Genomic DNA, 22861 nt, shown 5'->3' with positions numbered 1-22861 from the left:
AGGTGGCCTCTCCATGTGTCCCTAGCAGTACCTTGAGTTATTTTTCCTTCTGTGATTTCTTTCTCAAAGCTAGAAAAGCGGCCTATAATCAACAGCAAAGTCTTGTCAAAACATGTTTCTTCTAAATTTAGAACTAATTTGTGTCAAGGAGTCATTTTCCCATTCTTTCTTCTTCAGTTGAATGTTCTCTTATTTCAAGTCAGTGAAACAGTGAAGCCAATAAGCGAGCAAACGTTATTTTTTATTGATTTATTTTCTCCCACATCTGACTCCGTCCCCTGAGAGCAAACACCTTAAAACTTCCTGCTCAGCAGTTCAGTTTCATGTTAAAGTGACTCTCCTGTTGAAAATGCCAGTGTGGTTCCAGAGGAACCTCGGCCTGCTGTAGCACTTTGAGTCTATGCCGCCTCTCCAAGCACGTAACCACAAGAGGGTCTGTCAAGGAGTCGAATTTGTGGGCAAACAAAGCAGGCGATTCAATGATCCATGGCAGGTCTCCTGGTCCGTATACACAGCTGTCCTGGACGTAGTGACCTGCAAAGGGAAATGCAGACACTTAGCTGCCTTTGTTTCAGTTTACATTCATGCAAAAAAGTGACTCCCTTCCTCTAAGTCATCTGTAAGACCACTTCACTTTACAGGTGTTCCAATTAAACATGCTTCCCATGATTGCTTTGACAGGGTTTTTTGTTTGGAATTTATGATGGAGGAGTTTTCATTCTTTTTGTTAGTGACCTTTAAAATATTTCATGTCTACTTTTGGTGAATACCGGGGACTTGCAGCCAGTCATGAGCTTGGGGGAGATGTAACAATGCTCATTTGCCTGGTGAAATCTAATTTCTGATAGTTCGGTTTTAAGTTCCATGAACTGTTAAGTGTTCTCCTTGGTTGTGGGTAGTTCATGAGAATTGCGTTGTTTTTAGTGTCATTGCTTCAATCCTTTATTGGTTTTGCAGAGTAGTTGATACAAGTAGAAGTAATTAAAACTGGAATTATTAGAACGTTGCTGAGTGCATTTCTCCGAGATGAGCTCAGCAGCACGGCCACGTCCCCGACACTGTGGGCGGCCCTCTCTGCTCTCTTTAGTCCCCCCACCAACAGCGTTTGCAGAGGTGCGCTCTCAGCTTGTACGTGGAGAAAGTTCTATCCATTTGGAGACCTTGCCCTTTTCTCCTCTAGCTCTGCCCTCCTCTCTCCATATCAGTCCAGCCATCCTACTTTATCTGAAAGAAATACTCAAAAAACAGGGGTGGAACTACGTGCACAAAAACGTCCAGTTTTGTTCATAAGACTGAAAATTCAGGGGAAGCCTTTCCCTTGCTAAGAAGCTGGTCATCTAGCGGAGGGCCTGGGATGGCGCACAGTAAGCACTGTGTAAGGAAGGGGCAGCTATTCACACAACTGAAATCTTTTTAACTGACAGTCTCAGTACAGTATCATAGATTCTCATTAGAGTTACATTTAGCCAGTTGAAAAGTATAACTATGAAGACAAGCAGTATGAAAATGTGGGATATGGGGAAAAAAGAACCAGTTGCTCCTAGATAATGACTGGATAACCATATACCTTATATACGTAAGGACTCCCCCTGGAAAGGAGCACACACGCAGAGCCATTTCAGGGCTGTGTCGGTGCCATTGTGGTGATTAGAAGTGAACGTACTCCTGGCTGCTGCTGAAAACCAGGTGGTTGTCACCGTACATCATGCAGAGCTGGGCTGTAAGCTGGCCCAGTGGAGTGGTGCCAGGCAGCTGCATGTGGTTTAAGACCAGCCCTGCCACTTCCTGTGGCTTTGTGAGTGACCTCACTTCTCTGAGCCTGGGGCTCCTCATCTGTAAAGTGTGAATATTAAGTTTCTGCGTGAGAGTCACTGGGAGGAAGTCCCAGAGCCGGGCTCCGGAGGGTGCTTGGCCTGAGCCGGGCGCTAAGCACTGGCCCCGGATGCCTGTGTTAGTGCTTTACCAGCAGGACAGTTTGCCCGCTGAACTGATGATGAAAAGAACTTTCTGAAGTGTTTACTTTTAAGGAGTGTTGATTTTTGTTAAGATTTACAGTAACTGGGTTTTTTTTTTCTTTTTACAAACATTACTGAAATACTAAGGTTGCCACTGTAAAAATTTTGAATAATTATTTTATTGGAGTAACAGCCCTTCATGCTTCTCATGGTATTTGTGAATTTTGTTTTCAGGAGGAATCTGAGCCCCTCCTTTATTGACAAATCCTGGCAACCCCAGGGCATCCTGACAGTGAGCGCCAGTTTTCTGAAGGAAGGCCTGTTTTCTTTTGTTCATTAGCCTGGTTACCGTCACCTTTTTACAGCCTTTCCCTAATGGAACCGTAGCTGCCTTTTTAGAAGTACTAAAAAATTATTCCAGCACTTTTGACCTGGTACCTGTCAGGAGGATGGCTATTGCTCATCTTTGAGCCATTCTGTGATTAGATTTCATGCTTTCTATTTATCTGCAGCCTCTTTCTTTGAGGTCAGTTTTAAATAGCTTGAACTGCCTTATTCAGTCGTCTGCTCTGAGACCAAGTAGGTTCACTACTTTATCTTATATATCTATCTGATCCACTGTATTCAAACCCGAGGACCATACGTAAAGGCACTGTTAAAATAGGCTCTTGTAGCTCTTGGCGGTTATATGTATCTCTGCAGAGGTTCCTACCTGCTTGTAGGTGGAAAAGGCAGGGAGGGCCCAGGCACCCCTGGAGGAAGGGTGCTCTGCCGAGGCCGCCCTCACACACGATGTGCTCTGCAGCCTGCACCCTCCCTGCTGCAGGCTGTTGCTCTCCGTGGGTGCCCCCCTCCCAGGGCTGGGGTCTGCTGCCCATCCATCTCCCCCGAGACTGCCTGCTCCTCCCAAGCAGCCGTCTTCAAACAGGGGGTTTGGGTGGCGGGCGGAACAGCATGACTAGGCCCACAGAAGGGCAATCCAGCTCCCATCTCTGGAAGTGTTTTCCCCCAAATGGACACCTGAGAACTGCTCCACCAGCTGGTTCTCTTCTGAATTTTCACAAAGGGGGCACTGCTGCCCACCGAAGCTTCTGTGTGTTGCTCCACTAACTAAGACCTCTGGGACACCAGACAACAGGGCGAAAGAAGTCACCGTTGTCAAGGAGAATCTCCTGAAGACAAAGCCAGAAGACCTTCCTTCAGCAAGGACCCCACCCCGGGACACACCCGCCTTACTCGGTCGTCTGCTCTGAGGCCAAGAGGCACGGAGCACATGCGTCATTGGTGCGTGAGTGTGAACTGAGTTCTAGGAGTGGGGGAGAGGCCAGGTAGCTCGTGTACTCTTACCCCACAACTTTAGAAGTTGCAGCCCTGCTGTGTTTCACTTGTGAAAATTTATCAACCGAAATTCTTAGAACTTGTACACTTTTCTGTCTGGATACTCTAATTTAATGAAAGATTTTTTAAAAAACTGACACTAAGTAATTGGATCCTCACTAATTCCAGATTACTTTTAAACATGACCACCAGCCGCCTTCTCCTTCTGTTAGCGAGGCAGCACTGTTTAGGCTCTTTATGGTTCTGTTCCGGTCTTACCTTTACACCCCTTGTGAACACCTCCCTCCTGGTGTCTCCATTTAGTGGCGCGAATGTTTCCTTTCCAGCCAGCAGTTGGTGTAGCGCCTGGAGCATCTAAGGGGAAGCAGAATGGGCATCAGTGCGGAGCCCAGCTTCTCAGACTGTTAGGTACAAGTTCTGCCCTGTCCTCGGATTTCCTCTAGATCTGGGATTCATCGAGAAAGGTGGAGGCAAAGGCCGCCCTTGCTTAAAGTGTTTAGTGACCGTCTGATGAACGCCAGCGCTGTTAGGAGCTTTATACAAAGGGAAACCAAGTCCACTTAAAGGAGGACATCAGACTTCCCTCCGCCTCTCAGGGAACCCATCTGAATTATCATATTTGCCCCAGCAAAAATGACTAATTTTACTATTTTCTATTCTTAATGAGCCTCGAGCACAATAGTAGGTATCCAGTAGCATTTAATAAATGAAGAACTTTTCCAAAGATTTGTGCTCAGAATTTTCAAAAGGCTCTAACCTGAGAAGATGCAAAGCGCCAGTACTTGATCCCGGAGGGAGGACGCGAGCAGCCAGGTTGTTTTGAGAACATGGTGCTCTCAGCAAACTTCAGAGCCTAAAATCCAAGACCCTCCTGTACTGCCCAAGTGGAAGTTCCTAGAAAATGTAGAGCTGTTGACCAACCCATAGTAAAATAGCTGAAATAGAGACTCTTCTGTTAAGGATAAACTTCTCCTGTTGTTCCCTCTGATCCAAACAGACAGTACATTGCTGGATTCTTACCTTTGAGGCGGTTCAGGGTCACCCAGTAGTGCCGCTCTGGGCTGTGGATGCCTTTGGACCACTGAAGCATGGCTTGCGCACGGGTGTCAGTCAGTGCAAACTCCACAAACTTCCTCGTTAGTACATAGTAGGGGCTTCCGAAATAAATTGTTAAGTTATGGGGTGGTTCATGTTTAAATCTCTTATTTGGAGACACATAGATACTTCCTTCAGCAGTGAATTCTGGATGACTTTGCCTTGTCTGGGCTTTAGCGTTTGGTGGTTGGATCACTCCAGGGGTGATATTTTTATCATTCCATTTGCTTCTGAGGTAGAATATTATTTCTTTGTTGCTTTTGATTGGAAAATCCTGTCCACAAAGATTAATGACATAGTTCCACTGAAATTTGGAATGGATTAGATCTTTCATACAATTAATATCTGCTTGCAGTCTTGTAAAGCCAGTGTAAGCCACTTTCCCTCTCTTCGATGAAATAAAAATATTTTCAAAACAATTAACCAGGGTTTGCACAGCAGTCTTGTACTTCTTTGGGGCCTTGTCATCTACATGAATACAGTAAACATTTTGAGGTACATAGATAGCTCTGAGAAGCTGAACAAACATAGCCAGCTCCTTGTGAATAGTTATAATATATGCCAAGGAGAAATTGCCCTCTTCTGCAGACAGGGGTCTGGTTATGAAATGCAATGCCTGGGAAATCCTGGAGCAGTTCCCTGGTGTGCGTAAATGAGCAAGGATTTCAGGCCCATGAGGTTGCTTACAAAATTTTGCAATTTGGGGGGCTGCCCCCTTCCCTTCAAATAAAGCTGAACACAATTCGTCTGGATAAAAGCCACATTCCGCTACTGCTGGATAGGTGAGCTGCTCCTCTGGTTCCTCGGGAGCTGGATTCCTTATATAAAGAAAAATGAAAATGCAGATGACCGTGCACACAAAAAGTCCGGGCTTTGTGGCTCGCAACTGGCTCATGTTTTGAGCTCCAGGCGCCTTCTTATCACCATGGTTTGAAGTTTTTCCCTGTACGTTTCCTAAGAGAACAACAGATAGTATTTAGGGTGTAACGACTCTCCCCACCACCCTACAGCTCCACTGAAGTGCACACACGTAAAGTGTATAATTTGATCAGCATGTATATATGAATGTGCCTGTGAAACCATTACCACAGTCACAGTCACAAGCATTTCTCTTACCCTGAAAGGTCCCCTTTCACTCCATGCTCCTTCCACCCCTGTGTCTGGGCAGTCACTAATACGCTGTCTCTGTAGATTAGTGGGCATACTCTGTAGTTTTATATAAATGGTATTATATACTATGTACTTTTCTGCCTGAATTTTTTTCACTTAGGATAAGGATTTTGAGATTTCATCCATGTCATTGCAATTACCACTATTTTTTCCTTTTTATTTGCTGAGCAGCGTTCCATCATACGGACAGGCCAGTGTCTGTGTTTGTGTGTTGAGGGGCATTGAAGTTGTTCCCAGCTAAGAGTGTGACAGTAGTGTAAGCATGTGTGTGGAGGTCTCTGGGTAGACCAGTGTTTTTGTTTCTCTGGAGGGTGAACACCTGAGGAATGGCTGCCTCAGGTACAGGCGTGTGTTTAACTTCTTGAGAAAACTGCCAAAACCGGTTCCCGAAGCGGTGGTACCATTTAACACTCCCACTGGCAGCATGTGTGAGTTTCATTTAATCTCCGTCCTCTGCAGCACTTGGCATGATCAGAGGTTTACATTTTCACCGATCATAGGTGTGCAGTGGGATGTCCTTGTGGTTTCACTTCGCATTTCTTTCCCTGGTGGCTAATGAAGTTGAGCATATTTTCACGTGTTACTGCCCTAATCTTGGCAGATAAAAAAAATCTCAAATATTTATTTTGGACATAGATACCATCCTGCATTACTCAGCATTCATTTTATGCCATTATTCTCTATAATATTATGAGGATTACTTTTCTAAAGGAAAAAAGAGAGCAACAAATCAAGAGAGATTTTGCAATCACATGATTCAACTTGTTCAAATGAATTTATGAGTTGTTTTTAGAGAAGCCTTCAGTAATTAAAAACATATCTAATAAAATTATTGGATAATTTAGTTGTCTGCCTTGAGCTCTACAGAGATGCATGAATAAGCGTAGCAGTAGCGAAAGTGACCAAAGGTGTTATAACTAATTAATTATTGCATCCGGGGATCATCCTTTGGAACTTAGGGAAGAAAACTGATCAGGTGAAATGTCTATATTAGTAAGTTTTTTTCCTTTTTTTATGAATCCTGACTCTTGGTTTCCATAAAAAGTCATGTTATTGCCTATTCCTTCTTCGTACTTTTTAAAAAGCCCGTTTACTTTCAACCAGTGTTTTATCTCAGATTTGACATCAGGCCCTTGCTTTTCCACTATTACAAATGCTTTTGGGTGAAGCCTGACTAGGCAGCATTTTGAGTTATCCTTGTGCTTAAACCGTGAGCCAATAAAAACTATCAGTGCTGATGGTGAGTTTTTTAAATGTATTAAATTTGATTGTATGGTTTGTTTTACGCATCACACTTCAAAAGTAAAATGCAGCCACTGGTCAAATACACCAGGTTTCAGTCTTTTACACTGTTGCAGTATCTGTGGTTTGTCCCAAACATAAAACGTCATGGCATAATTTTAAAGACATTTTTATAAATTACATAATACTTTTTCTAAACACAAAATCATCTTTCCAATTAACATGTCTTATGTCTGCTCTCTAAAATAAATACAACCTATGTCGTAAAAATTCATTAGGAAGGTAATACCTTATTGACGTGAAAATAAAGCTCTCAACTACTTCTAAGAATTTTGGTTAAAGATCACTGTGAACCATGGTTTATTATGTTTTCTCCTGTATTGTAGCTTTAGTGTGACAAGGAGGTTTTGGAAGTTTTTGACTTGTTGTCTTGGTTTGGTTCTTGAGCTTATGGTCAGAGTAAAACATTCTGGTCTCATCAGAGAAATATGAGCCCCCCTTCACTGACAAATCTCACCCCTTGCAAACAGCCCTGTGGCAGAGCCCACGGGATTGGATATTTTCAGTAGTTTACAATAATTAAATGAAGAAAAGTCCCGGGTGTAATCTGTTGTCCTTCAGGGCACTGCAAGGGCTAAGTGTTTTTCCCTCCCGTACGTGGAGACAGCGTGAGCCTGGTTAGGTGTTCATCTGCCCCCTTTCTGCCTCGGGTTCTTCTAGTCACTGGTCACAGACACCCAGGTAAGTCTTCCTTCCGGCTCGGCTTCACTCTGAGATGTAGAAGTGGGTGGGCTGTTTGTCATGCCCTAGGTGGCCTGTTGAGTGGGGACCAGGATCATCCGCACTTTATTGTCATTGTCTCAGTGCAGGCTTTTCAGGGTGGCTGCCGTGTAAATGAAGCCTTCGGAGACCCCGCCGCTGACTGTGAGGAGCTGCTGGTGTAGTGGAGAAGGCGAAATTCCCCAGGAAACAGCTCCTCAGGGCCTGGCGGTTTTTCCTTTTTAAATAGTGATGAGCACCATTTTCAGCTTTGCAGACATTTCCCAGCTTCCATTCTTGATACTTTGCTGCTATTTTGTTTCTATGATGTGAGGTCAACTTCTGTCGCCATAATGTAATTACTAAACATGTGGCCTCCTATCACTGAACTGATAATTTACAAGAAATGTCAGGTGTTTTCCAAGCGCAGAGCATGTACAGCTCATTAAAAAGTGCAGTCTTACTGATTTTTGACCCTTTTTTCCTTCTACAAAAGTTATATTTAAAATACTTGTTTATTTTAAAGGCTTTAGAAAGAGTGGTAGTTATTGTCACGTATCATGGAGCAGAGATGAAAGTTCTTTGTCCAGACCAGACCCACTTTCACATTCCAGTATCCCGTTTCCTCCTGTATTACTGAAATCACAACTGGTTTCTAAAATTATGATTTTGTGTGTGTGTGAGAGCATTTTAAGGTGTTTTTCGTGAACTGTTATTTCTTAAATTATCTTTCCTGGACCTTATGTACTTTAGCACTCTTTAGTTCTCCATATCTGCAGCCTTTGATAAATAGCATCATTAAAATACATATAGTGTACAGTAGAACTAAAAAGCTTCCCTACAGTGTGTTGATGATCACATGTTCAGTTGACTGAAGACATAAGCATCCAAGAGATACTGCGTATTATCTTTTAGTAGAAATAGTTACCAAAGTTATGGTCAAGGATGGTGTTTAAATTTTCTTCCTTATCATAGTCTTAGAATCTCTACAATAACAGAAATGATTTCTAATTATAGTTTTCAGAATGAAATTGTTTTACATTTTGTTTCTATCCAAGCATAAAATACTTCCAAAGGAGTGGTTTCAAAACACATTACTATTGTAATTATTAGAACAAGTGAGTGTGTTTTCTTTCTTTTTTTCTTACTTTTTTATTCTTCCACAGCCCCCCTCCCAACAAGTCTTAACAGCCAAAACCAGAAGCCAGCACTGTGGGTTTGGGGTCCTCTAACTCCACCAGAACATTTCATTTAAGGGCAGTCATTTTGAATTGGTTATGAAGGGATTTAATTTGTTAGAAGACTTTTCAGGGGGAGTTGGTAATATCGCATATGAAACTAATAACTTTTCTACTAAATCTTCGTATACCTTTTTTTAAGTAATTCCTGTGAATACAAAGATAATGGGCATCCTTAAAGAGGAACTTAAAATATTCTGCCACATATTCTAGAATATTACTGTTTTAGAGCATTAACAGTAGCTTAACCAGATTAAACGATTTATTCTCTGTTTTCTGGACTGCACATGGGGGGGGGTCTGACAGTTCGTCCCTCAGAGAGACACTGGGAAGGAGTGTGGGCACTGCGCCTGGCCCGGGGCAGTACTCGGGGTTTGAGTGGGATTGGGGCGCTCAGCCAGCCCCCCGGAATAGCACGAACCGACCCTGAGTGTCGTGCTCTCTCCACTCACTGTAAGTTTGTCCTAAAAAAGTCACTGTAACCACAGCAATGAAAGTTGTTATTTTTGTTGTTTCTGGACTGAATGATGTCCAAGTACCCTACAAGTTAACAGTTTTTCTTGAACTATTTGAGCTTAATATATTAGTCTGATTTTGAATTCAAAGATTGTCCAGCTGCCCAGTACAACAGATGTCCTGATTACAGCGTGCTTATTCCTAAAATGTAATTCTTTTAGCCACTTTGATAAGAAGAAAACTTCGTTTTATGATATCTACTCAGAACAGCAACAAAAGTAACATTTTTTTTCATTGAAAATGGAAAGAGAACTGAGAACTTAGACATGATCTTGATGCTGACTTAGTTATTATCTCCCATGTGAGGAATGAACCGATGGTAGAATTTTACATTTAAAAACCTGCTTGATCTCATACTTGAAAATACTCCACTTTTCCTTGTCTTAAACCAAAAATGAGGACTATTTTAGACAGAAAGAGATGCCTGTTACGTCTGTGTTTAAAAATACTGCTGATACTCCAGTTTATTTTAAAACGATAAAGGAGGCAAAGAAAACATTTTATTTTAATAATACCTGCTCAGCTTGCACCAGTCATGATCTCTGCAGATTTAATGAAGCGCTTACCAAAAGGTGTCCCTCCTGTTCCGCGGGGTGGGAATCCGGCAGTGTCCCCGCCCAGCCTGGGTTTGTCTTCTACCCGTTGCCTCACTCGCAGCAGCTCCAGCTTAAATCACATGAACAGAGTTGCTTGGCAGGTTTTGTTACCCTTTCATCCCTGGAGGATTTTACTCGTGTTGATTCTGGCCTGTAGATTGACAAATAGTTGCTGCTTGGCTTCTCGGGGTATTTCTTTTTTTTCTTCCTTTTTTCTTTTTGTGCCCTTTTATCCCCCTCTCTCTCTCGCCACCCACCCGCCCTAACCTCTCCTCCCTGGTAACCACTAGTCGCTCCTGGGCTGCTGTTTTGTTCATTCTGTTTTGCTTTGTTTTTATGTTCCACAAATAAGTGGAATCGTACGGTGTTCGTCTTTGTGTGCTTTTGTTTCTCGGAATACTGACTGCACCACCGCCTTACAAAACAGCAGGGGACAACGGAGAACACCTGGTGCACAGGAAGGGCCCTGCAGAGAATTCTCATATTCCGAAAGCTGGGTGAGAGCCTGGAAGTCCTGGGTCAGATTCTGGAAATGCTTTTAAAAAAATCAGTTAAATTTCGTAATCTGACCCTTTTTCACTGAAGGGATGAATAAAAATAATTTTAAAATCTTGTTAGCTTTCTAAAATCCTTCAGACCAATCCGAGTGTCTCAGCGTGGCTCTCCTGAGGACCTGACTGGAGGGAGCGCGGAAAGCCTGGCCCCGCTTTGTCCTCTGTCTCTGCCGTAGCCCGGTGCGCGGGCGGCCTCTCCCTTTGGTTCTAACCACCGCTCCACTTAGGTTTGACATCCTTCTGTTTTCTGCTTTCAAAGGCTCCCTCCCCTGCTGGTACTCTCTTCAGGGCCACAGGCAGATTTATTGTGAATAGTGAAGCCAAGACACATGACTCACACCCCATAGACACCTGCCACCCTCTCATACATACCCGGACACCTGAGCTTGATACGCAGTGAAATGAGCGCAGCTTTTCTCCCCCCACTCGTGGGTGACTCACAGTACCTGTTGCTCTTTTGCGGAACAGTTGCTATTGCCATAGAAAGATTTCTTAACTGGGCAGATAGAATCTAGTTCCTTTAAGCTTAAAGGGTCACACACAGCATTGCTGCGTGTGTTGTGGCTTGTGTGTTTTATATAGAAACATGCACACAGCTTTCAGTAGCGAGACCCTGGCTGTATTTGTATGGAGACTTTCAGATGCCATGGGTTGAGGGGGTACCCAGCAAGGACCAAGGGAGGAAAGGCCCTTTTATGTGTGGCAAGGCTGCCCCGCCAGCTTGTGAAGTCTTCCTGCAGCTGTGTGCCCAGCACAGCACAGCCCTAGGCAGAGCGGGATCCACGGGCCTGTCTAGACAACTCAGAGGTCACCTCCAGAGGCAGCTGACACAAGGGGGAAGGGCACAGCAAGGACTGGTGGGAAGTGGCAGCAGAGATGCGGGAGTAGGGCTTAGGGGGGGGCGGGTACTGGGATGAAACAATGGGGACAAATGCGTGACTCCTTCCTGCCTTTTAGTGCTACTCAGGAGGGTTATTTACGCCATAAACCAGCCCCAAGCCCCACTGGGCCTTATCTACCACCTGATTCTGTTCCTGCAGATTCTCTTTTGTTCTCTCTCCAAGGAGGAGACCCACTTGCCCAGGGAAATGCTCTACTTGAGTCCCCCACAGTGCAGGGCTTCCCAGGGGACATCCTCTCACGGGCCTCCCCACAGGGGTGGCGGAAAACAAGCTCCTGTCCTGCAGAGGCAGCCCCAGCTAGGGGCATACTGGGCGCCCCCTGCATTATTCAGATAACTTTTTGTGGCATTGACCTCAGATTTATGGGTCAAAGGAAGGCCTCTTCAGTCGTGAAATATACCAGGCCCATTCTAGAAAAGTAGCTGACTTTGACCTGAAACAAGAGTTTTGGCAGTGAGGACAATAATAACCCAAGTAAGGCGGTGGTTGTGGAGGTCAGCATTCTTGACTGGCTCTTCCGTGTTGGGAGGTGTGGGAAAGCTTTGGCTTCATGTCAGAAGACAAGCACTCCTGTCTTTCCTAGGCTGAGATGTTTTCAGTTAAGAGACTCCAGACACAGCAGGTCTGTCGGTGCTGCTGTTCTGGGCATAGCAGGCTGCAGGGACGCAGGCGATGTGGCTTGTAGTTGTGCTCACAGCTCAGACTTAGTCCGACCATCAAGGGGGCTGTAGCCAGATGGCACGGGACAAAGACCCAGGCAGGTTCTGGGGGAATCATGTGGGGCTTGCCTGTGCTTTCTCCCTTCCATTATGGGGCACAGAGCGCATCCTCCCCCAGCAGGGAAAGTCAGTGTTTCTGTCCAGGGAAGCTAGTTAGAGACACGGGGCTGGGAGGTATGTCTTGGAGATCCGTCTGTGCAGACCCAGGGCTCTACCACAGGGAAACGCAAAACTGCAGTCCCGGCCGAGGGTATTCGGTGCCCAGTCCTGTGCGGAGTTCTCTGCAGGGTCACCCGTATTTCCTGCCCCAGCCCGACCGTGTTGGGAGTTCAGCTTACTCCCCACTTAGCGGGCGTGGGAACCCACGCCCAGGCCAGTCCGCCTGCTCTCCAGGCACGGGGACTCTGGGGAGCCTGAGGAAGGGGAGGAAGCCGGGGCTGGCCGAGCTCCTGTCCTCAGCAGACGGGCTCCCCGGGGTGCTGGAAAAGCAGGCCCTGTGGGCATAACAGTGGGCAGCACCAGCCCCACTGAGGCTCCAGAAAGGGCCTGACCCTGTGCTGCTGGGAAAAAGCCATTTCCCCAGACTGGCCATCTCCCCAAACTCCAGAGCGCTGGATCCCCGAGCTCGGTTCCCCCGGGCACCATCTGCATCAGCTGAGAAGACGTTAAAGTGTATGAGTTGGTGGGTGCCAGCCTGGAACTGCTGGATCAGGGCGCGGCATGGGTCCCAGTGACCCCCCTGGGTGCGAGCTCAAGCTCGCAGGCCTGTGCTCTGTCTGGCATGGCAGGGCTGCAGGCGCTTCCCTCTGAGCCTGGGCTCAGCAGCGTGCAGCCCGCCGCAGGCTCTTGTTCAATCACTCAGTCCGTCGTCGTGAGCTGAAGCAGCCGTGAGCACTGCAGCTAATTCCTTAACCGATTCCTAAATGCCCATCTCGTCCTGGGGTCCGCTTAGGGTCCTTCTCCTGCAAAGGGTCCAGTGGGGGGCCTGTACAGGAGAAGCCCAACCCAGGAAATGCTGGAAACGCTCCAGAAATCCAAGTGCCCAGACGCCAGCCAGGGCCAGCCAGCCTTGGAAGCGGCCCTTCTGTGGTAGCCCTGGGGTCCGCCCCACTGACCCTGGCCTCAGTGACAGCCCAGCGCAGGGACCAGACTCAGAAGCTGGCTAAGCCAAGAGACAGGGGCAGTGACAACAGGGATTTCCCAGGGGCTGAGGGACTCTCTCTCCTCTTTTTCGCCCTCTCCAGTGTGGGGCCGCCTTCCGGGAGGACGACGTCACTGTGCTCAACGGCTCCAAGGAGGATGTGGAAATGCTGAGGAAAAGGATGGAGGACAGAAGGCTGAGGGCAAAGCCGGGGAAGGTAACCGGTGGTCCAGCGTCTGTCCCTCACCTTCCAGAGTCTGGGGCCCAAGAAGAGCCTTTGGGTTCTGCCTGGCCACCGCCTCTGCTACAGAGCCGTCACACGCTTGTGGCTGCTTCGGGGCTCGCCAGGACCAGAGTGGTTTCGACACGCTAGCAGGGCCTGGGCTCTGGAAGGACGGGAGTCATGGCTGGGCTGCACTGTCGCGGGGGTGGGGGCTCAGCTTCTCAGTGAAGTGGGGATGGTGACAGCACCTGCATAGGATGGGTGAGCCGGGAGGGTCACGATCCTGACCATAAATGCTGCCCTGAGCCCAGCCAGGGCACCCGAGGTGGAGGCAGTCCCTGTGCTGCTGCGGGCAGTGGTGCTTAGAGAGCACATCCTCTGCTCATTACCATGACATAAAGGAAAGGGGGCAGGCCACCAGCATCTCTGAGAGCCTGTGCTGCCCGGATGTGAATGTCCTGGGAGCGCCCTGGAGGTGTGGGTGGGCCCCAGGAGCCTGCAGTCCCCACCCACCCCTCTAACAGCGCTGTACTGAGGAGGAGCTGAGCAGCCCTCACACAGGCTGAAGCCCCTCCTGGCCTGTCTGAGGTCCCCAGCTGGCTGTGAGTGGTGTGTTGGCTCTGGAGAAGCGCGGCCAGGGATACGGCGCTGGTGGTCTGGGTGGGTGCGGGGTGAGGGCTGTGTCCCATGGCCCTAGGTTAGAGTCACATTCTGTAAGCTCTGGAATCATTGCTTAGTGATCCAGCCCAAAAAACCCCCAAAATGTGCTGAAATCATTCCATGTCCAGTGATTCTGTATTTACAGATGATAGCTGTGGTCTTTTGTGAAGGACAGATTTTTCATTCTTTAAAAAAAACGTTAGGTTCAGAATAAATGTGAAACTTTATGTGATCAGAAGTAAGGCAAAAAAAAAAAAAGCTCCGAGTATTAGAAAATCAGTGTCCTAAGGACATAAAATTAAAGGAAAAGTATCCTGCCTCAAGGAGCGTGCATTTATTGTGATGTTATGATTCAAGATTTTTCAGAGGTTTTTCTCTCTTTTTTTTAAATCACCCTAGAGGAAAGGACAGGATTTTATCACCCTGGAACAATATATAACTCATAGTCATTAGGCTTAAAAAAGCTTGAGAATATGGTAGCATATGCTGTATGCATATACACATATACATATATTATTATGTATGGGTCTAGAATTCTCAGAGCCAAATTCATTTGCATTTCCTCCTTTTATCATTTTACTTAAGTAGAAAATAATGTTTGTAAATTAATGTTTCTGTAAATTGTGCCCAAACTTTGTAATCAAATGCCAGTAGAAGTATTTTATGAAGCACTTTTATAAGATGTTAATACAACATTCATGAGAAATATTTGAAGAGCCGGGTTTAAAAGCAAATATATGTAAGTGCATTCATTCTAAGTTGGTTTCTAAATTACTATGATTTTTGATGAAGGACAAATACCCAAAGGCATCTCTACTTGTCCTTCATTGTATGTAGGTCAAGCTAAGTTTTAAAAAGCTTTGGGAAAAATATGAAAGGGAGAGATTTATTCTAAAGGAGGCTCCTGAAGGTGTTTGTATGGTTATGAACCATTTTACTTTAGTGAGTTGTCTCCTCTGTCCCCGGTTTCTTGCCAAGTTGTTCAAAGCCCAGTGGAACTAACATGCCCCTCTTTGCAAAGTACTCACCTGAGCTTCTGGGAATGCCTCTTAGATACTGCTACCAGGATACCAAAATATTTCCCAAATATACTTGCAGCTGAAAACAGGACACAGCATATCCTCTCTGACTCTTTATATCTTTGGCCTTTCAGATAACCTCAGCTGTGAACAGAGGGTTTAGAAATCAAGTCTGTTTTTTTGAAGGACTGTGTATTAAAATAGCTCAAATAGATTTGAATGCGTACCTTGTATGTGTGAAATGAAAAGGAAGATATGTATGTTTTGTGCAAGCATTACAGATCACATAGCATGTATGTACATTATAAATTCAAGGCCACTGCCTAAAAAAGGTCTTTTTTCCTTGTTTTCTGTGGTGGGAGTCTTCTGAAATAATTAGGCTGTCTTCAGCGCCACCTTTTGGATACTTAGGAAAATGGCATATATTTAAAGTAAATTCTCTGAATAAACATAAAGCTATTTGTCCTTTCTGTTTCTGAATCAGTTTTACATCAGTGTGATTTCAGAATGGTTCGTTTCAGTGCTTAAATTTTTGCTGACCAACATAAATATCATGAGTGACAGAATTCTGGTGCCTACAAATCTAACAAAGGTTAGTTATTTTTCTCCAGAGTTTAAGAGAATTGGCTAAAAGTCTTTACAGTTCAGTGAATGTCAAAGAAATTTGACACCTTTGAAAGAGAGGTACTAGAATGATTAAGAATCAGTATATGTTCATGCTGGCTGAACTTTATGTGCCCACAAATACTTGATGCTATTATCATTTAAGTGTGTATGATAGTCACCATGAACAGTGACTGTGATCGCTGAAATCTGTGATCTTCATTTCAGATTTTTTGAGAATGTGATTTTTGGCATACAAATATAAACTAAGCAGATCACTATAGATGTATCCTTGTGTGAAACAGACATGCATAACTGGAAGCACATGCGGAGCATCAAGGTTTAGAATGGACGGGGTACCCAGGTCTTCAGGGCAAGCGCCTGCTTCATACGGAGCACATGGGCCTGTCGGCCGCTGCAGTGGGGTGCTCTCCAGCTCACCCCCGACTTCCCCTTTTTCCCCACAGAAGGCAAAGAAGGCCAAGGCGGCAGAATCTGCCTCGAAACCAGATGCCAGTGAAGGTAAGACCCTAGAGGAGGTCCTCATTCCGGCAGAAGAAGGCTGTGGGCTGTCTCCTGAGCAAGCCCGTGCTGCCCTTTGGTTTTTCTTTTGCTTAGTTTGTCTCTTTTACAGAATCCCCTGGACCATCAAAAATGAAGACAGGGAAGCCTGAAGAAACCCTTGATTCTGGAGAGAAGAAAAGCAGCTCAGCTCCAAAAAGCGCAGGTGGGTCCTGTTGAGGTACCAGTGAGCTGTTGGGGGAGCCGGGACTGCAGGCGGCCCTGTCATGGTTTTATCAGAGTGGATTTGAGAACTGCGGCTCATCTGGAGTCATGTCTCTATAAACAGTTCACTGGGCCGTCCTGGGGGCCCTAAGTAACAGTTAATACACCCAAAGCAGGAGCCCTGTCAGGACTGAAGGCGTTTGGGTGCAGACGGTATTCGTTCCGTTTCCTGTTGCGTCTGCACTGGTGCCAAGCCAACAAGGCTGTGGGGCCCTGGACTCAGGCCTACCCCTGAGACTGCGTGGTGGAGTCAGGCTTGGGTCCCGGGCAGGGATGTTCCTGACCCCTCAAGGTGAGATTTCACGTGCATCACGTGTGGCACCGAGGGCCAGCCTGCTCTCCACCTGCCTTGAAGCCACGTGTCAAAGAGCCGTTTGGTATATACTCCAGAATCCAGTGTTTTTCTCCTGAAACACTCTACCTTTAACTCAAAGTAAATAGTACTTACTTCACACAGACACAGCCCCACAGATTCAAGCTTGTGCGCTCTTGTGTTGTGAAAAGATCCACAGAGGCTCATGGGTTCCAGTGCCCACCCTGCACACAGCAGCACCTGCCTTGGGGGCAGGTCACTTGGCCTCCTGGCTTCTGTTCCTGTGAAACAGGCCAGTAGTAGCCCCCTTGTGAGGAGGGTCTGACTTGCACCATTCATGGGGTTGGGACCAGTGCTGAGACTATAGGAAGTCATTAGTGCAATTTTAAATAATAGACTTAAATCTAGTAACATTGTCTGTTCTTAGGAATGGGCTGTGGAGGTGGTATGGCTCAGCATTCATCCCGAGAGAGGAAGAAGAGAATCCCTGGGATTAAAGGGTTTACCTTCTTTCCCCTTTGAGAGTGTGATGTTTGGAGTGATCTGGTCCCAACCTTACAGCTTTTGGCTTTTCATTTTTGCAGCACCAAGTGGGGGCTCGTCTGGGAAAGCTGGGGAGCCCCCGTGTGGGGCCTCAAAGAGGTCCATCGCCGACAGCGAAGAATCTGAGGCCTACAAGTCCCTTTTCACAACCCACAGCTCCGCCAAGCGCTCCAAGGAGGAGTCGGCCCACTGGGTCACCCACACATCCTACTGCTTCTGACGCCCAGGCAGGCTTGGCTTCTGTTTGGGCAGGGGGCGTGGGCTTGGGCGCGGGCTGTCCTGTGCGTCCTCTGCGTCTCCGCTGGCTCTGTGTTACAGTTGTCTCCCAAACCTGGGAGCCTGTGCAGTATGTGTATTCCCGGAGAGGGTGTGGGTGGTTTGTATGGTTAAATATACATAAACATTTCCAAATTCTGTTGTTTGGAGTCATGTGTGTAAATCAAGTCTGTTTGCCCTCTACTGCATCACACCATAACTGCCAGATTTTACAGCACTCTGTGGGGCAGTTGACTTAAAATACAGGGTACATGCAGATGTGCTGCAACTCAGTGTACTCTGCATTCACAGCTCAGATGAACAGGAACAACTCGGCTATCCGGCATGAGCCTCTGATGGTCACAGGGCACGCCGTCCTGCCCATGGCCATAGGCGTTAGGCCAGCTGCTTCCCATATGGGCAACTTAAGTAGCCCCTCATGATGAATGGATTTATTTAGCTGCTATTTTCTAATCAACCCTTTGGACTTGAATCTCCACAAGCCCCACCTGACCAGCTCCTGCAGGAAGCCCCCGTGCCCTCCTCACCGGCAGCACAGAGCATCAGCAGCCTGACACCACACTGTCTTCCCTGGGTGGTTTCCATCTTAACAGAACATCTTTGCTGCTGCCCAGAGCTCAGCATGGTTGGCGGCCCAGAGAGGTGAAGCTCCACAGAACACTTTATTCCTAGGGAGAGAGTCTGAATCAGATGACCCAAGGGAACAGGTACAAGCCTGTGTTCCATTAACCTGGATTTTACTATTTCATGTCATTTTTAAAACTGAAGATTTCAAGTCCAGTGAGCCCTAGTTTTACTCCTGGCATCAGCCTCAGTGTCATACAAACTGGGTCCTTCTCACCTTGGGGTCTTCACCCAGGCCTTGGTGCCACCGCCTCCTCCCCATGTTATCCAGCCAACTCCTGACCAGGCCTCAGACAATACCTGAGTGACCTTTTGGGGAAAACCCTCCTGCATTGTCTAACCTAGCACCGTCCCCTTGTGCTATTCTCTTTAAGTCCTCTGTTCTTACCACAACTTTAATGAAATTATACTGTTAATTAATGCAGGGATACACACTCAGGTATAGTCAGAGCATGCGAGTGCGAGGCGATAGGGAGTGGTAGGGACTGGAGAGAGTGTGGCTGTCAGGAGACCCTGCTTCTGTTTGGCTCCAGCTGAGGGTGGCCCAGTGTTAGCAGATCTTCCATATTTGAAAAAGAAGCCAGAACTCTTGGTTTTAAAAGTGAAGTCCCTCCCAACATTTAAATATTGGCAAATAATTATTTTAGAAACAAGGCGGACTAAACAAAACACATCAGTGGCTCCTAGTTCGTAGCCTATGGTTCAATATCCTTCTTCCCCACTCGCTTTCAGTTCCACAGGGACACATGCCACGTCTGCCCGCGCACTACATTGTCTGGATTCAACAAACAAAAAACAGACACAGGTGATGGCCTCTCCCAGGAGAGCACCAGTCAGACAGAACCTGGCAAGGAGGTGGCATTCCATCATTCCCATCCTCTTACTGCCTGCTGGAAATTTCTCCTCTCCTTCTAAGCCCCGCTCCCAGGCAGCCCCTTGTCCTGAACACTGAGGTCATCACTATGGCCAGAGCTGCACTGTGACATCACAGGGCCTCTGTGACATCACCAAGGGCGCTGCCCGAGGGAGGCGGTCTCCAGGTGCGAGGGCAAACACCCCAACCATGTGGACACGGAAATGGTTCTTGTTCTTGCCTCTGTGCTTTTCCTGCACCTACACCTTCATGTTTTCCTTTCTGAGCAGCAAAGCCAAAGAACCCCAGGGGAAGGTACCCCACGGAGGGCACTTTCGGATCAGGCAGGGACTACCGGAGCACACCCAAGGCTGGCTTGGGAGCATATGGCTCTGGCTTTTCTTTGTTATGCTGTGCGTGATACTGAAATTTCTAGGAAAGAGTGAGAACAGTAAGGTAAGGGGGGCTCCATTTTTTATACCACTTGATTCCATCTCAGACATCTGACTCAGAGAAACAGATGTTCTGTCGTTAGAGCAGGGCCATTAGGTATAAGGAGTCAGGATGCAAAGTGCCTGTCGCAGTCTTGGGGAAACATTGCAGAGTCATTCCCTGACGTATCCTTAGGGAAGACACTTTTCCCCAAACTCACAGAGGTTGAGACTAACAGTTGAAGAAAATCTTTTCTTTATTGGGTGAATAAACCTTGGCTCAATATTTGTTCTGTTAAATGAATTTTTTTTCAAATTGAGGATAGATTCAAAGCCTAGCGTGTTTCAGGTCAAAATTATTTGCAGATGGATAAAGAAGATGTGGTACATATACACAATGGAATATTATTCAGCCATAAGAAGGACACAAATCCTACCATTTGCAATGACATGGATGGAGCTAGAGGGTATTATGCTCAGTGAAATAAGCCAGGCGCAGAAAGACAAATACCGAATGATTTCACTCATGTGGAGTATAAGAACAAAGAAAAACTGAAGGAACAAAACAGCAGCAGAATCACAGAACCCAAGAATGGACTAACAGTTACCAAAGGGAAAGGGACTGGGGAGGATGGGAGGGAAGGGAGGGATAAGGGGGATAAAGAAAGGGGGCCTTACGATTAGCATGTATAATATGGGGGGTGGGGGCACGGGGAGGGCTGTGCAACACAGAGAAGACAAGTAGTGATTCTACCGCATCTCACTACGCTGATGGACAGTGACTGTAATGGGGTTTGTGGGGGGGACTTGGTGAAGGGGGGAGTCTAGTAAACATAATGTTCTTCATGGAATTGTAGACTAATGATAACAAAATAAAAAGAAATACATGATAAATCATTTAATAACTGATAGCAACTAGCAGACATGTAATAAAAGAATAAAGTAACTAAAAAAAAAAAAAAATTATTCGCAAAGCCAGATTCACTACCCCTGATTTTTCGTTTCCCCAGCATTTGACTTACTGCAAGTTGCTGAACGAAATAGAAGTGGTGTCATTTATCCCCAGTAAAGGAAAAGACCTGTTGGACAGGGATAAAGATGTGAAGAAGTGACAAGCTGACCCCTAATGTGGCACAAGAACTCTCAGAAGGGGAAGGAAGAGAGAGAACCACACGTTCTCTCCCAGACAGACCCACCACTTCATGATGGTGTGTCCAGACCAACTAGAGCAGGGTCGGCCACACTTTTCTCTGCAGGGCCTGGTATTTTCAGCGTTGCAACTCATAAGTCCTCTGTTCGACTACTCAACCCTGTCGTCTTAGCATGAAAGCAGCTGTAGACCACATGCAAATGAATGAGAATGACTCTGTTCTGATAAAATTTTATTTACAGAAACAGACGGCAGGCCAGATTTGGCCATAGCTTGCCGATCCGTGGACTGGAGCGCAGTGCTAGAATCTTATCTTTCCTTGGGTGAGGCCAACTCTGGGAACTGTGGCAAAAGCAGCAACGTCAATGATGTCACTCACCCTGCATGTCTTTCTTGACAGGAGCCAAATCCTCGTGACCTTGGAGGCTGTTCATTACACTCTCCACTAAAGAAAGATCAAAACGCTTCCCCCAGTCAAAGCCATGCATTCAACACCCTAACCGAGCTCGAGATGGACCTTATCAAATTAGTGTCCAAAGTGCGGAATCTGAGAGTCGCCATGGCAGCTGGCAGTGACCCCGAGCTGCAGAACTTGGAGATGCCTGAAAACCCACACAATGTTACCATTTATGACATATGGTGTGAAGACTGATTGAATGGATTCAGGCATCCCAAGTAGGAGAGAAAAGGTTGAGTGTTGACAGACTAATAAAAGTATTCTGAAGAAAAAGAATTCTGGAATTTGAGACCTTTTTCCCCTTTTTCCTCTTTTTCCAAACTTGAAGAAAAAAATAAATGTGGGACCAGCAGCCATGGCAGTTGTTTTCTTTATTCTGCCTTTCTTACTTGCTGTAAGCTGAGCTGTGACATGGCATCAGCAGCGACATAGCAGATAGGGGGATGAAGGGGCAGTTCTGGGCTCTGGGGGACGAAGGGACGGTTCTGGGCTCCAGCGCTGCAGCCTCTGTGGGATGATAAGGTTTGGGAAATGTGAGATAAGATGCTGATACTGTTTTCATGGTAGCTATCTTTACAGTAGCTATTTGTGTAAAAGATGGGACCAGGTCTTATCTCTAATTTATTACATTACAAAGGACAACCTTAATTATAGGTTTAAAAATGATAAAATGATTGAATTAGGAGGGTGTGTGTGTCAAGGGGACGGGAATCCTAGAGTCATTTGATTTTCTTAACCACCAGAAAAGTAGTCCTAATCATTGAATCTCATGGATTACGTGTGTTCACTCTTTCTTCTACCAAACTGGCAGTTACATGTCTAACTGGACTAAGAAAAACAGAGAAACAGCCCATATTCTCAATGTAATTTGGATACAGATGAGCTAATCAGGGATTCCCAAATCAGTTGATATGAATGTTCTTTATAATATTTAAAAAATGAAAATACTTAAAAAATTTTTAAATATGGGTATTTTGGCATGTTTGTATGGCCAATGGAAACTATACTTACTCAAGGCTGTTAGCTTACCGACCCCTGGCCGAAGCCCACTTGATAATGTCATGGATGTGCAGATGCGGACCTAGAGAGCAGTTTCTGGGGGAAACCACGGAAATTCCCTTATTTCTACTTCAGTCCAAATGAAGGTGTCCTTAATCTCCATTCCCTTCCGTTCCAGCCGCAAAGAGCGAATTTCCATGACTTGAGCCGAGTCTTCAGGACCTGCCCTCCCACCGGGTTTAGGCCTCAGATGAGAGCTGCCCACCTCCCCCTTGTCATTGTCTGTCTTTGAGGAGTGGTCCCTGGACCCTTCACTCTGGTCTTGACCAGTTTACAGGGTGGGAGTAATGGGAGGGGCCGAGATGACTCCTCCCTGCCTTCTGTATTCTGAGGGTTAGCAACAAACAGGCCATGGGAGTTATTTTCCCAGCACGCTCTGAAGAAGTTCAGATAAGCAAATCTTTTCCTTTTAACCTGTGATCTGCATATGGGACAGATTTTAGATCAGAATGGAGACAATCTAAAAGGCCAGGGGTCAGCAAACCATGGTTCATGGGACAAATCCAGTCTTCATGTGGCCCATGAGCTTGTAAAAACGCTTTGTATGTTTTCAAATGGTTGGAGGAAATAAAGATGAATAATATGACATGCAAATTACATGAAATTCGAATTTCAGTGTCAATAATTTTATTGGAACAA

At 46.1% G+C, this 22861-nt stretch overlaps 3 protein-coding genes across 5 annotated transcripts in view; 2 read left to right on the top strand and 1 right to left on the bottom strand.

Annotated features, from left to right (window-relative positions):
• The window catches only part of RTF2 (replication termination factor 2), a 36069-nt gene extending 18279 nt beyond the window's left edge, over positions 1 to 17790 (top strand). Inside the window, exons 6-10 of one of the 2 annotated variants that reach the window (XM_037006337.2) lie at positions 13329 to 13442; positions 15612 to 15719; positions 16198 to 16252; positions 16365 to 16457; positions 17414 to 17790. In XM_037006337.2, the coding sequence (XP_036862232.2) occupies positions 13329 to 13442; positions 15612 to 15719; positions 16198 to 16252; positions 16365 to 16457; positions 17414 to 17592 (549 nt within the window). In that variant the 3' untranslated portion in view covers positions 17593 to 17790. The remainder of the gene's footprint in view (positions 1 to 13328; positions 13443 to 15611; positions 15720 to 16197; positions 16253 to 16364; positions 16458 to 17413) is intronic. The other variant, XM_037006340.2, reaches the window with a different exon arrangement.
• Positions 231 to 18312, bottom strand: LOC108405316 (beta-1,3-galactosyl-O-glycosyl-glycoprotein beta-1,6-N-acetylglucosaminyltransferase 7). 2 transcript variants are annotated; one of them, XM_073236413.1, is made up of 6 exons: positions 18176 to 18312; positions 15137 to 15271; positions 9880 to 10060; positions 4314 to 5342; positions 3552 to 3647; positions 231 to 534 (listed from the first exon to the last, which is right to left on the bottom strand). In XM_073236413.1, the coding sequence occupies exons 4-6, from the start codon at positions 5281 to 5283 to the stop codon at positions 308 to 310; spliced, it is 1293 nt and encodes a 430-aa protein (XP_073092514.1). In that variant the 5' UTR covers positions 5284 to 5342; positions 9880 to 10060; positions 15137 to 15271; positions 18176 to 18312; the 3' UTR covers positions 231 to 307. The 2 variants fall into 2 exon arrangements, with proteins under 2 accessions (XP_073092514.1, XP_017528913.3); XM_017673424.3 differs by lacking the exons at positions 15137 to 15271; positions 18176 to 18312 and having other exon boundaries at positions 9829 to 10060.
• Positions 18313 to 19328: 1016 nt separating this feature from the next.
• On the top strand, positions 19329 to 22861 carry FAM209A (family with sequence similarity 209 member A). Its single transcript, XM_037006341.2, has 2 exons — positions 19329 to 19581; positions 21107 to 22861. The coding sequence occupies exons 1-2, from the start codon at positions 19336 to 19338 to the stop codon at positions 21356 to 21358; spliced, it is 498 nt and encodes a 165-aa protein (XP_036862236.2). The 5' UTR covers positions 19329 to 19335; the 3' UTR covers positions 21359 to 22861.

This window comes from Manis javanica, chromosome 5, assembly GCF_040802235.1.
Source record: "Manis javanica isolate MJ-LG chromosome 5, MJ_LKY, whole genome shotgun sequence".
Classification (NCBI taxonomy): domain Eukaryota; kingdom Metazoa; phylum Chordata; class Mammalia; order Pholidota; family Manidae; genus Manis; species Manis javanica.
This window is presented reverse-complemented; position numbering and strand designations above follow the sequence as displayed.